General features: G+C 35.1%; 1 protein-coding gene across 2 annotated transcripts in view; it reads right to left on the minus strand.

The window, feature by feature from the left end:
• Positions 1-12,725, minus strand: part of REL (REL proto-oncogene, NF-kB subunit) — a 62,652-nt gene that overhangs the window by 17,221 nt on the left and 32,706 nt on the right. For both annotated transcript variants that reach the window (XM_003339728.4, XM_016428156.2), the window contains exon 5: positions 8,926-9,066. In XM_003339728.4, coding sequence (XP_003339776.1) covers positions 8,926-9,066 — 141 coding nt within the window. The remainder of the gene's footprint in view (positions 1-8,925; positions 9,067-12,725) is intronic.

A 12,725-nucleotide genomic window follows, 5' to 3' on the forward strand; every position in this document is an offset into this window, starting at 1 on the left:
GCTAGTATTTAAAGCCCATAATGTACCTCTCAAGCCTTATTTACTTTATTTTCCTTCATATGTTCTACATGAGAGCCAAACTGGCTATTTCCTAAACTTGACATGCCATCTTCTACTTCTTTGTTTTCATGACAGCAGCTCCTGATGCTTGAATTTCCTTCCTCATTTTTGCCTCTCAGAATGATCTTTCTGCAAGCCTCATCTTTGGTGCTACCGCCTCTATGGTGGAATGGGCACTTTTTCCTCCCCTTCGGAACTGATGTCTTTTCCCTCAAATGCTCAGAAGGTCTTCTGAACTCATAACTGCTTGCTTTGTATTATATTTAATGTGTACATTTTGTATTCTGCCCTCCTATAGCAGAATTTAAGCTCCTTGAGGGCAAGGATGTTATATTGTTTTAATCTTTGTATTCCTAGCACTAAGCACAGTGCTCTGCCTATATGTTAGGCACTTAAATATTTGCTGAACCGACATGACCCTTCAACTAGAAAAATGACAAAAACATGAACTCATGTCTTTGGGTCCTTTGGAACTTCAAAGTTTATGCTTAGCATGTAGCAGGTGTTAAATAGATGATTAATAGATTACAGATACAATCCTTTTTTTTCCTGGCTGTGTCATTTCCTAAATGGTCAGTGGAAATATACCTGCTGGTAGGTTGGTGAGTCTTCATTTAATTTCCATTGCATTCCAAATACTCATTCTAGTAAGGTAATGGACCTCCCCATCAGTCATGTTAAACAGAGAAATGGCCAACTCTGTATATCCCTCAGCAAGAGTAATCAATCACTGTTAATAAACAATATCATGCTTGCATTTTACAGCTTGGTGGAGTTTTCAATTATTGCAATGGCTAGAAAATTTATCATGTGGCTAACTGAAGATAAGCTAATATAAACTTAGGTAGACTGGTCCTCAGCCATATAATCCTCCATGGGTCTGTGTTCAAGCATTCCCAACATGACAGAATTTGCAAGAGCTTGAACTCTGATGGCATAGTCTTCAAGAACCCAGGATCACCTCCACTGGTGATGAGGCAACTGATCAAAATTTTTATTTTCCTTGAGAATTTTTACTTTGCCTTTGGGGGCCACAAAAGAACTTCTTCCTTTCACAAATTTTTATGACTCAAGAGGTGTATACTTTTTTCTGAATGTTCTGGAAAGAGTTGAGTCATCAGTTCCAAAATTACATCCTCCACCTACGCAAGCATATTAAAATTATCACTTTGCTTATTTACTTGTTTGACATAAAAGTTTAAATTTTTCTTTAAAAGAGAATATAACCTATAGAAAACAATGAACATAAAAAAATTTTCCCACAGGTCAACTCAGAAGAATAACTGTTGAAAAATTTTTATTAACATTACAAGAAAGGCAATATCAAATTTTCTCTAAATTTCATTTTATTTGAGGGCATAATACCAAATGTTAAATGGATTATGAATCTTAATTTTAGGATCAGTGACTATTAAAATTGTGGCCAGAATAATTGTTTTAAAGGCAGAAGAATTTTCTCTTCTGTGTAAGTTCAAATGCTAGCTGGTCAATAGAACTGACAGGACTAGAAATCTGCTTTTCTAGAAGAGATCAATATAATATATTGCAAATAAATATCTTCTTTATGCATGACTAGAAAACTAACACAACACTTTAAATACTATAGATATTATAACAGGCTCTCACTTTTTGGCACATACGTGAAGTACAAGTATATCCCTTCACAGTATATCCCATAAAGTAAAGACCAAAATTCTTTTATCAAAAACTTCTTAGGGGGCAGCTGGGTAGCTCAGTGGACTGAGAACCAGGCCTAGAGACGGGAGGTCCTAGGTTCAAATCTGACCTCAGCCACTTCCTAGCTGTGTGACCCTGGGCAAGTCACTTGACCTCCATTGCCTAGCCCTTACCACTCTTCTGCCTTGGAGCCAATACACAGTATTGACTCCAAGATGGAAGGTAAGGGTTTAAAAAAAAACAACTTCTTGGAATGAATGGGTCATTGGCTAAGTTTAGTAATTTTCTGTTAATTATAAGTATTCATTATGATTTTATCTGTTATGCAGACAATATATACTTTCACAATCCAATGAACTCTTTCAGACAGTCCACTTTCTGTTATTTTATGAAACATATCAACCCATTCATATCATTTTTTTTAAAACTGGAGAATAAAATACAGAAGAAGTAAATTAAAATAATTAGAAAGCCAAAGAAAATATGATCCCTATTTCAAATATTATACTGTCACAGGGTGCTGAAATTTTTCTCTAATTTATTGAATACTATGCTTGTTCTACATGAATTAGGAAAGTCTTAGTAAAAATAATTAACAATTTGTGACAAGTAGATTTTTATTTGCATAATTTTTATGTAGAACCATTCCCTACTGACATTTGATACTTAATTTAACTCTTCTTGTTGCAAATAAAATCTCTATTATCATAATGTGTATAATACTAGACCTCATTGTCTTTCTTCCTGTAACCAAAAGTTCATTTCCTATTCCTTCCTTTTCATGCTAGATATGTGTTGACTGTCACCAGATCTCCCACTCTTATCTCCAACATCAAAATTATAATTGATCACCTGCTCATTTTTAGTCTTGTGTTTAAATTCTTATATTATTTGGCATATAATACATAAATTTTAAAAAAACAAACATTTATCTTTGCCGTTAAATTACTCTCTCTACTTTCCACAATCTTTAGTTCAAATTCTAGTCATCAAAGAATTGAAAGAGAACCAGGAATGGTCTTTTTGTAAAGGAGATCAATACAGTTTATCTCACATATTAGGTTTTAAAATGAAAGGAAAAAAAAAACTACTGAAATATATATTCTTTAACAAGAGGATCTTTGCTTAGTCTACCTTTGGGGAATAACTTGAATCAAAAATATGAAAGGGGTGACTTTGGCTGACTAAAACTCAAAATCAGTAACACAACTGAACTTGTGGTTGAAAGCAGATAACATATTTATTTATGTCATAGATAAAGTGTAATGGAGGAAGACTCTAAATACCCTAAGTCACCCACATAAAAACCCAGAATAAGATAAAATAAAGCTGAACTTCCCCCACAATACGTACATGCTTCTCTTGCTTAGGAAGCAATGACATCAATTCAAATGTATATTTAATAAAGATAAGATAATTTCAAGTAAAATTCATAATAAACTATTTAGAAAATTTCTTATATGCCATAGAGAAAATTATATAAAACCTGAACCTAGATTGTTGTCTTATTTTTATTTAGTGCTTACAAATGAAGTTTTAATCCAATCAATTTGTCCTAAGAAATTACGGGCAATCTCTCAATTTGTTGCAGTTATACAAATTCTATCTTTTTAAAAGCAAACCTATGAATGAATTCTGTACTTTTATCATCATTGACCTACAAAATTGAATTTTACTTCCTTAATAGCATAATTTAGCATAGCACAGTGTGATCAGAAACATTAAAATAATACAAAAACAGGGGCTTCTTTCCAATATAATATGTATGTCACGAATATAAAAAAGACAGTTGAAACCAAAACATTATTATTACTTCTGAACTAATGATAACATTTATTTAATTTAGAATAACAAGCATATCCACCTTTCAATGTCTTGAGAAGATCTAAGGGAAAAATTTTATATGATTATCATCAGTTTGAGTAAAAGACCTTCCAAGGACATATGGACAAGAGTGAGAATGGCAGACAGAGAAGTCTGGATGATAGGCCTGATTTATCCCCAAGACATCTATAAATGACTTAAACATGCCACCATGACCATGAAGTACTATCATTCTTATAGTGCTCACATGACCCCAACATAAAGTAATTTTGCAGTTTAATAATCATATATATTCAGTCTTCAAGTCACTTCCATCAACAGAAACCAAAATACAAGCCCCTCCTTTTGTTTTTTAAGGCCTTTCATCAGCTGGCTACAGCCTATTTTTCCATGTGTATTTCCTACTATTCTTCTTTTATATGTTCTGTAGTGCAGCCAAAATATCCTACTTGCTCTTCTCCAAACAAAAAATTCCATTGCTTTTGAACAGGGTACCCCTCCTCTTAGCTCCATTCTACAACTGAACTGCACACTCTCCTGCCAACTAATATGGGAAGCCTTATCCCCAGCTGCCAGTATTATCCCTTCTGGAAATTTCTATCTCTACTTTGAATGTGTTTTGTCTTAATTTGTCTATGTATTTGTTGTCTTCCCCCTCCCCCAAAGAATGTAATGGTTGTTTCATTTTTGTCTTTTTATCACCAAATCTTAGCTGTTTCTAGGCTCCAGGTACTTAATAAATGCTTGTGGAATGAATGAAAGAATCAATCAATCATCTCCTGACTTCCAAGGTCATGCTCCTACGTTCCTCAATGATTTTTTTCCATCAGAACTCCCTGGTGACTTCAGTATTCATAATGACAATTTTTCTAACATCTTCCGACTTCCTTAAGTCCCAGGATGTCAGCCTTGTAACATCATCAGTAACTCCATCTGTCCTACCTCCAAGTTCATAAATCCCAAGGTTTTCTCTGGTTCCAATCTCCTGTCCTTGCACTTTTCCTGCCTCTCCTCCTGGGCCTGCTCTGTGCACGTCAGGACTGCTGATCTCTAGATCCTGCCCCATTCTCTTCTGCTACCATCAATGTCCTTCCTTCAGAGTCTTCACCTTGGAGCTAGCCATTTTAATATGGTGCCATCATCCACTCTTAAAACTCTTCCCTTAGGTTCTTCTATTGTTACTATGCCATCCCAACCCTGGATCACCCAACCATTGAACTTTTCTCCTATTCCCAAACATCAATGCTGCTGGAGGAAATCACAAAACTATGTTGACTGAGCCCACTACATATTTATGCCATCTAACTTCAGTGAGGCATTTACCACTACATAGCAAACCTTTTTAGATTACTTTAGAATCTTTTTAAGACTTAGAGTTAGATTCCAGAGAGAGCTAAGTAGTACAGCCTGAAGTAAGGAAGACCTGAATTCGTTTCTGGATTCTCAGACACTTACCAACAGCTGTATGACCCTGAGCAAGTCACTTAACCTCTGCCTCAGTAACAGCACCTACCTCCCAAGGTTGTTATAAGAATCAAATAAGATATCTGTAAAGAACTTAGAGTAGTGCCTGGCATATAGTAGGTGCTTAATAAATAAATGCTTTTCCCTTTTATTTGCCTCTAACTTTCTGTTGCACTCCCCACAGTATCTCCTCTAAACTTTGTCCTCAAATCCCTACACCTTCTTTCCCTAAGGAAATAATCTTGCCTTTCTACTTGAGCTTATTTAAGCTTTTCATTTCCCCAAACTCTGCCCTGGTCCACTGTTCTTTTTGGCCAGTCTCTCACCTGGCTCATTGTTTTGAAGAGAATCCAACCACACTTCACTTTAGACCTTACTTCCTATTCTCCTTCTTAGACCTTCTCCTATTCTCTGCTGGCAGCCTTCCTGCCACCCGCATACCCTCTTTCCTCTGCCATTGCCTCAGTTCTAGAACCCTATTAAAATCAACTCTGACCAATCTTATAATAGCATTTTGAACCAAAATGCCCCTTTCCCCAGTCACTATTGCTACATGTATGTGCCTATCCCTATTCAAATGTAAACCCCTTAAGTTCAAATGTGCATCCCAGCACTAAACAACTAATTAATTTTATTATTAATTAATATTATTTAGTTAATTATAATTAATATTAATTGTTATTGATATTGATATTATTATACTAATATTAATAAATGCTTTTTGATTCATTCTTTTGCATGTCATTCAATGCAAATCAACAAGCATTTATTAAGGACCTCTTATGTGCCAGGCAGCACTGTGTTAAACACTAGGCATACAAAAGTAACAAGAAACTCACATTCTAATGGGGAAGTCAACATACAAACTAGAAACAAAATAAGTTTAGGATAAAATCTGGGCAGGAAAGCACTACTAAAATTAAAGGGAATTAGGAAAGGCTCCTCACAGCAAAGTTGAGAGACCTTGGAAGCCACCTGCTGTGAACTCACTTTCTGTATCTCAAACTTTCTTTGTTTCTTGAGCACAGGCTCAAGTCTCAGCTGATAGATGTCCCTTCGCCTAGCCAATATTAAACCCTCCATATCTCTTTCCCCCTCTTATCCTCCCTCTCTTCTACAGTTCTTTCCCTGCTGACTATAAAAAAGCTCAGACCTTCCATATGAAAAAGAGCCTTCCCCTGCATCTTATACTCTCCTCAATACCATGCAATCAACTAAAAGGACTCTCCAACTACTCTACTGAAATTGCAGGCACCAAATTCACCAATGACTTCACTGCCAAAGCTTTTTCTTTAGCCTTCATCTTCATTTACATTTCTGCAGCATCTGATGTTTCTCTCCTTTCTGAATGTTTATCTTGCAACATCTATCAAACCACTTTCTCTTCATCTTCCTATGTCTCAAATTCTGTGTGGTCAGTGTCCTTTGCTAAGTGACTGTGCTCTTCTAGGCCTGTGACTTCAATGATCACCTCTAGAAAATAACTACTAAATGTAGTCTCCCTGTCACTGAACACAGTGAAGACTACATTTGCAGGGCACATCTCTACCTGGATATTTGGCTGGCAACCCAAACCCAAAAAAGTCCATGAATGATCACATCATCTTTTACCCACTTCTTCTCCTTCTAACTTCCCTAAGTCTGTTGATGATATCATACTATTTCTCATCACACAATTTCCAGACTTGAATCCTCTCTGTTTTTTCCATTTCCATTATTCCATAGAGCCAAGAAGTTTCCAAGTTCTGCCAGTTCTACCTTCACAATCTCTCTAGGATCTGCCTATTCTCCCCCATGCCAAGCCACCACCTTGCTTCCAATTTCTCCCTTCTCCAACCTATCCTTCACACATTTGCCAAAATAATTTTTCTAATGCACATATCTGACCATGATTTTATGTTATTCTTCTGGACCCCTTTTATATCTAGAATAAAATCTATCCTCACCCTAAATTTAAAGCCCTTTGCAATATGGCTCCAATTAAATTTTCTAGCCATATTCACACTATAATCTAGCTAAACTAAGCTATTTATTATCCTCTTTTCTTTCCATAAATTCAGGGGGGTATGGATCCTTGCCAAGAATAAACTTCTTATTCCTCTCTTCCTGTTGAAATCAACAAATCTGATTTAATCCAACAAACATTATTAAATGCCTATGAAGTACCAGGTACTGTGTTACAAGATGGGAATACAAACAGAAAAAGGAACTATAGCTCTTGCCCTCAAGGATCTAACATTCAGCTAGAATTTATGTAGAAACCTCATCTTTTTTCAAGGGCCAGGTCAAATACTATCTCTTCCATTAATCCTTCCCTTATGTCTCCCCAGGTAAACTGACCTCTCATCCATCAAATTTTCCTAGAGCACTTTAGATCTTTCCTTTGCTCGATTAAATTTTTTCTTGTCATCAAACTTAATTCTGTACTTATTCTATCTCCTCTAGTAAATTGTAAACTTTACAAGACAAGGGTCATGCTGTTTTTTCATTGTATTCAAAGCATACTAACTAGTAGCAGGTGTTTAATAAATGAATCTCTACTTTACTAGAAGATAATATTTCAATGATCTGTGATCTTATAAAAATGGTTAAATGATTACTTCCTCAACCACAAAAATTATAACTCATCTACAGTCTCTCATCCTGTGTGTCTGATCTCTCTACTCATAAATGCTTTACAGAGGATCAACCCAAAAGGGTGGACATCACTCTCTAAGTCTATTAACATTTCAGGAATGCCAATGCAGAACTTGGGCCATCCATCTGTTTGTTACCTCAACTCCTTTATAAGATCAGCCTTTCTTTTCCAATTCTTTATTTCCTGGATGAAATAAATCTTTAATGCCATTTCCTACATGTCATTGTTGGTAGTATATATAGTTTTATATACATCTACATTCTAAGAAAGACACTGACAAACTAGAGTGTGTTTACTATAGGTAAAGGACCTTGAATTTACATGATATAAGGTTAAGTTAAAACCAGGGCTCTTAACCTTGGGGCTATGAACTTAACTATTTTTTGTTTGATATTTTGACATTTCAGTGGAATGTTTCCTTTGTAATTCTGCTATTTTATTTTTATGCTCTTATAGAGCAGAGGAAATAGACATATAAGTCAATAGGCACTGATACCTTCAATAGAAAGAATCATTAAATATTGTGACAGACAATCAATGAAGATTATAGGAACTTATTCTTTTTTAATTTGGGAAATTTTTTTAATTAATTAATTTAGAATATTTTTCCATGGTTACAAGATTCATGTTCTTTCCCTCCCCTCATCCCCCCCCCCCCCATAGCCGACATGCAATTCCACTGGGTTTTACATGTGTCATTGATCAAGACCTATTATAGGAACTTATTCTTTTTTTTTTTTTAAACCCTTACCTTCCGTCTTGGAGTCAATACTGTGTATTGGCTCCAAGGCAGAAGAGTGGTAAGGGTAGGCAATGGGGGTCAAGTGACTTGCCCAGGGTCACACAGCTAGGAAGTGGCTGAGGCCGGATTTGAACCTAGGACCTCCCGTCTCTAGGCCTGGCTCTCAATCCACTGAGCTACCCAGCTGCCCCCATAGGAACTTATTCTTAAAGAACTTCAAAACCACAATAGATTGCCATCTGTTTGAGATGCTATAGGTAGAAATCATTAAGATAGCTCCCAGAACATCCTCAGAGTTCTCAGTAACACCAAACAATGCCCTCATTTTCAGTTGATGAAACAAAAGATAAGGGTAAAAATAATTGATTTCTACTCCCACCCACTAGTAAAATCTAATTTGGTGTAACACATATACTCATCTAGAACTAATTCAAATTATTAAAATGTCACTGCAATTCCAAATTAAACTTTAAGAAAACAAGTTAAAGCCATAAACACTAGGTAGAAAATTCATACTTACGATTATCATAAATTGGGTTGGAGACAACAGGAGGAAGAGCTGATGTTAAATTGCCATGTTCATCAAGAAGGAAAACTTGAAAACAGAGTCTTACTACATTGAGATCACAGTCTTCAATGTTGAGTAGCTGTTGTTCTGGAACTATATAACAAAATTATTTTAAGGAGACTTAGAATAAACATAAAAAATTTGTAAAAGTACAAATTCTTTCCTCCCATAATTCCACCTAACTAACTTTGAAAGAGGCTTTGTGTTTTTAAAAAAATGAATGGCACAATTTTAATTTTAATCTAATTCTGCCTCTGATCAATCATTTTTCATTTAAGTATTTTCGATCATGGATTCTGTAACTAGACATTTTTAAAAAGTGGAAAAAGAGACTGAACCTTTCCCATCTAGGAAGAATAATAGAAGAGAATTTTAAAATTGGCATCAGTAATATAAATGATGCTGAGCAAATGGATCTATGCAATACACTGCAGACTATGACATTACTGCAATATAGTGCAATGAAAAGAATGCTAGATTTAGAATCAGGGGACCTGTGTCAGAATCTTAATTCTGCAGATGACCTTGGGAAATCCAATGATGACCTTGGGAAAATCATATAAAGAACTGATAAAGTGATTCACTTTAATTTATTAGTAATATGAGTTTTTTTAAAAAATGAACTAGTGAGGTAATATGGCACCTTAGAATGAATTTGGAACCAGAGGGCATGGGTTTAAATCCTGTCCCTGACAATATGTGACCTTGGGAATTTAACATATCTGAGCCTTAGCTGCAAAGGGATTTAGGTTGTCCCCTCTCCATTACTTTCCAGCTCTAAATCTATGACCCTATGGTTAAATAATTATATTGTATCCTGAGAATTAAGAAATAGCAGCATACAAAAGGAAAAACTTATATGGCACCTTCTATGTGCACTGTGCTAAGTGCTTTACAAATATCATCTTATTTGATTCTCACAATAACCCTGGAGGGTGTAGGTGTTATTATGATCTCCATGTTACAACTGAGGAAACTGAGGCAAACAGAGATTAAGTGACTGGCCCAAGGTCACAAAGAACATACAGGAATTAAGAGCATGTGTTTTGAGAGGTAATGTACAGATGGTTAAAGAAAATTTAGTTTACACATGTAAGGGAAAATCATCAAAATTTAAAATGAAACTTTATGCATATATAAAAATTTAGACTCAAAAAAATTCCTAGAGTCAAAAAAAATTAGGCTAACATTTTGGTACCTGTATGGAAATAGCAAAATCTTGATAATCACTTAAAATATTTTGAAATTTATATTTTGAAGAAACTGTTCCTATCAGAAATATTTCTGCCTTTTTTTTTACCCTTACAGCATGTCCATTATCATATAAATTACTAAAATTCTGACTCTTAGGTTTTTTAATCCTTAAGGAAATACATTCTCACATTGCTTTTTAAAATTCATTGTCCCAAAGTGTACTTAAATTGAAGGTATATGTGTGTGTATATAAATCCCTGAATATACCATTAAAAGAAGATTTCCTAACTTTGTATGTTACAGATTGCCTTATTAAAGTAACTCTGATTGTTTTAGATTAAGGTTTCCATTGAAGTGATATTCATCATAATAACATTTACGAATTTCTATGCAACATCACGATAATGCTTCTTATTCTTAAATCAACCCTACCTAACTCTTCATCAGATTTAGAAAGCACCTGAAGCGTGCTTCACCAGGAGTTCGCACAACTGAACAACTAAAGGTCAAAACAATATTCATACCTGCATCAAAGTACTGCACTTATGTCCCATAAACATGTGGGTGATGAGAATGCCTACTCATTAAAATGTTAACAATATTTTAATATGTAATGACATGCAGAAAATATAATTTCAAATACCTTTTGAATGAGACACTGAACAATATGAATAAATTGACTTGGGCATTAGATAGATGATTGTGCAAATGTATCTATTTATGCAAAATATTGGCATATCTGATAACAATCTATAATATAATATAAACATAGCCAATCTTTCCACAAAAGTAAATAGATATTACATATTACAATAAATAGATCTACACCTTTTTTACTTATAATAGTCTTAAATTTGATCTCAAAATCAGAACAAAAAGTTAAATGCCAGAGACCTCTATCCCTTTTTCTGCCTTTTCACTTTGGAGGCAGCTTAATGCTAGTTTTTCATTCTAATTAGAGAGTGAGGAAATGTAAGAGTAGTTTTTGTTCTTCACAAAAAATTATGCTATGAAACTTAGTAGCTGATAACTCTTCAGACTAATAATACCTTTCTGGCTCCATTGCCCTTTTCACGTTTTTAGGCTTTAATCAAAACATGGAAGGCTCCTTTTCTTTCTACATCAAGTTAGCAACAAATGGACCCCTCAACATCATAGCCTAGGACCATAAAGTTAACGAAACACCACTTTTAACATATCGTTCCCCTGCTCAAAAACCTTGAATGGCTTTGTCTATGTGATAAAACCCAATCTCTTTACCATGGCCCTCCACAATGTGGTTCCAAGCTCCCTCTTTAAATTGTTTTCTCACTACTCTACAATCAGTCAACAAACTTTTATTAGAGGTTTACTAAGTGTTAGTCTTGTACATAACATGGGTATTGTGGCACTTAAGATAAAAATATAAGTATTTTTAACACATATTTATATATATTGTATTATATATTACAGTATATATATATATTTTTTTCCTGCCTTCAAGGAGCTTCCATTCTATGGGGAGACAAATGCATATAAATAGGCATACATGGGGGCAGTTGAATGGCTCAGTGGATTGAGAGCCAGGCCCAGAGATAGGAGGTCCTGGGTTCAAATCTGGCCTCAGACACTTCCTAGTTGTGTGACCCTGGGCAAGTCACTTGACCCCCATTGCCTAGCCCTTACCACTCTTCTGCCTTAGAACCAATACCCAGTATCGATTCCAAGACGGAAGGTAAGGGTTAAAAATAATAATAATAAATAAATAAATAAGTATACACAAGAGACCTACAAGGTACCCTGGAGGTAACTATAGAAAAGAAAGTATTGGCTGCACTTGAATAGCTAGAAAAGGGTTCTCATAGTAATCTTTGAATTTAAATGGAAGCCAGTCTTGTAAGAAGCTGAAGTGAGAAGAGTAAACATTCCAGGAATAGGGGACAGTCAGGGCAAAGGTTCAAAGAAGAGAGATGGAGCATCATGGGTGAAAAGCAGTCAACAGGCTGGGATGGCTGAATTGTAGAGTTCATAGAGGGACAGTAGAAGGGTTTTAAAAAACTGGGAAGAAGCAGGGACTGGATTGAGAAAATCTCTAGTGACAAAGAGGGGGAGTTTTTGTTTGATTTTAGAGATAAGAGGGCACTCCTGGAGTTTGGTGAGGGATGGTGAGGTGCCATTTAACTCAAGTCAAATTTTTTAGTTTCTATCTACATTAGTCCCTTAGGTAGATCGTACATATTCTTGCCTATGATTCTTTTGAAAAGTTGTCTTCTCCTTTCCACCTTTTTAAAATATTATTGTTTAAAGATCCTGTTCAAAACTCCCTACTTTGTAAGACATTCGTGGCTCCTCCCCAATACAGCATAGCTTCTCCTTCTGCATTTCTATCACTATCATTTTCTGTGCCATTTATCATATACTAGTAAGTACTGTTAATTATACATTATGATCATCATCTCTTTAACTACATAATATACTTCCTAAGGATAGGATTTCTTTATACATTGTTTTCTTTCTCTCTCATAATGCAAAATTACCTTGTATATGTTTTCTATACATTTATAGGGTTATATTGTTTC

The sequence above is a fragment of the Monodelphis domestica genome, chromosome 1 (assembly GCF_027887165.1).
Source record: "Monodelphis domestica isolate mMonDom1 chromosome 1, mMonDom1.pri, whole genome shotgun sequence".
NCBI lineage: Eukaryota > Metazoa > Chordata > Mammalia > Didelphimorphia > Didelphidae > Monodelphis > Monodelphis domestica.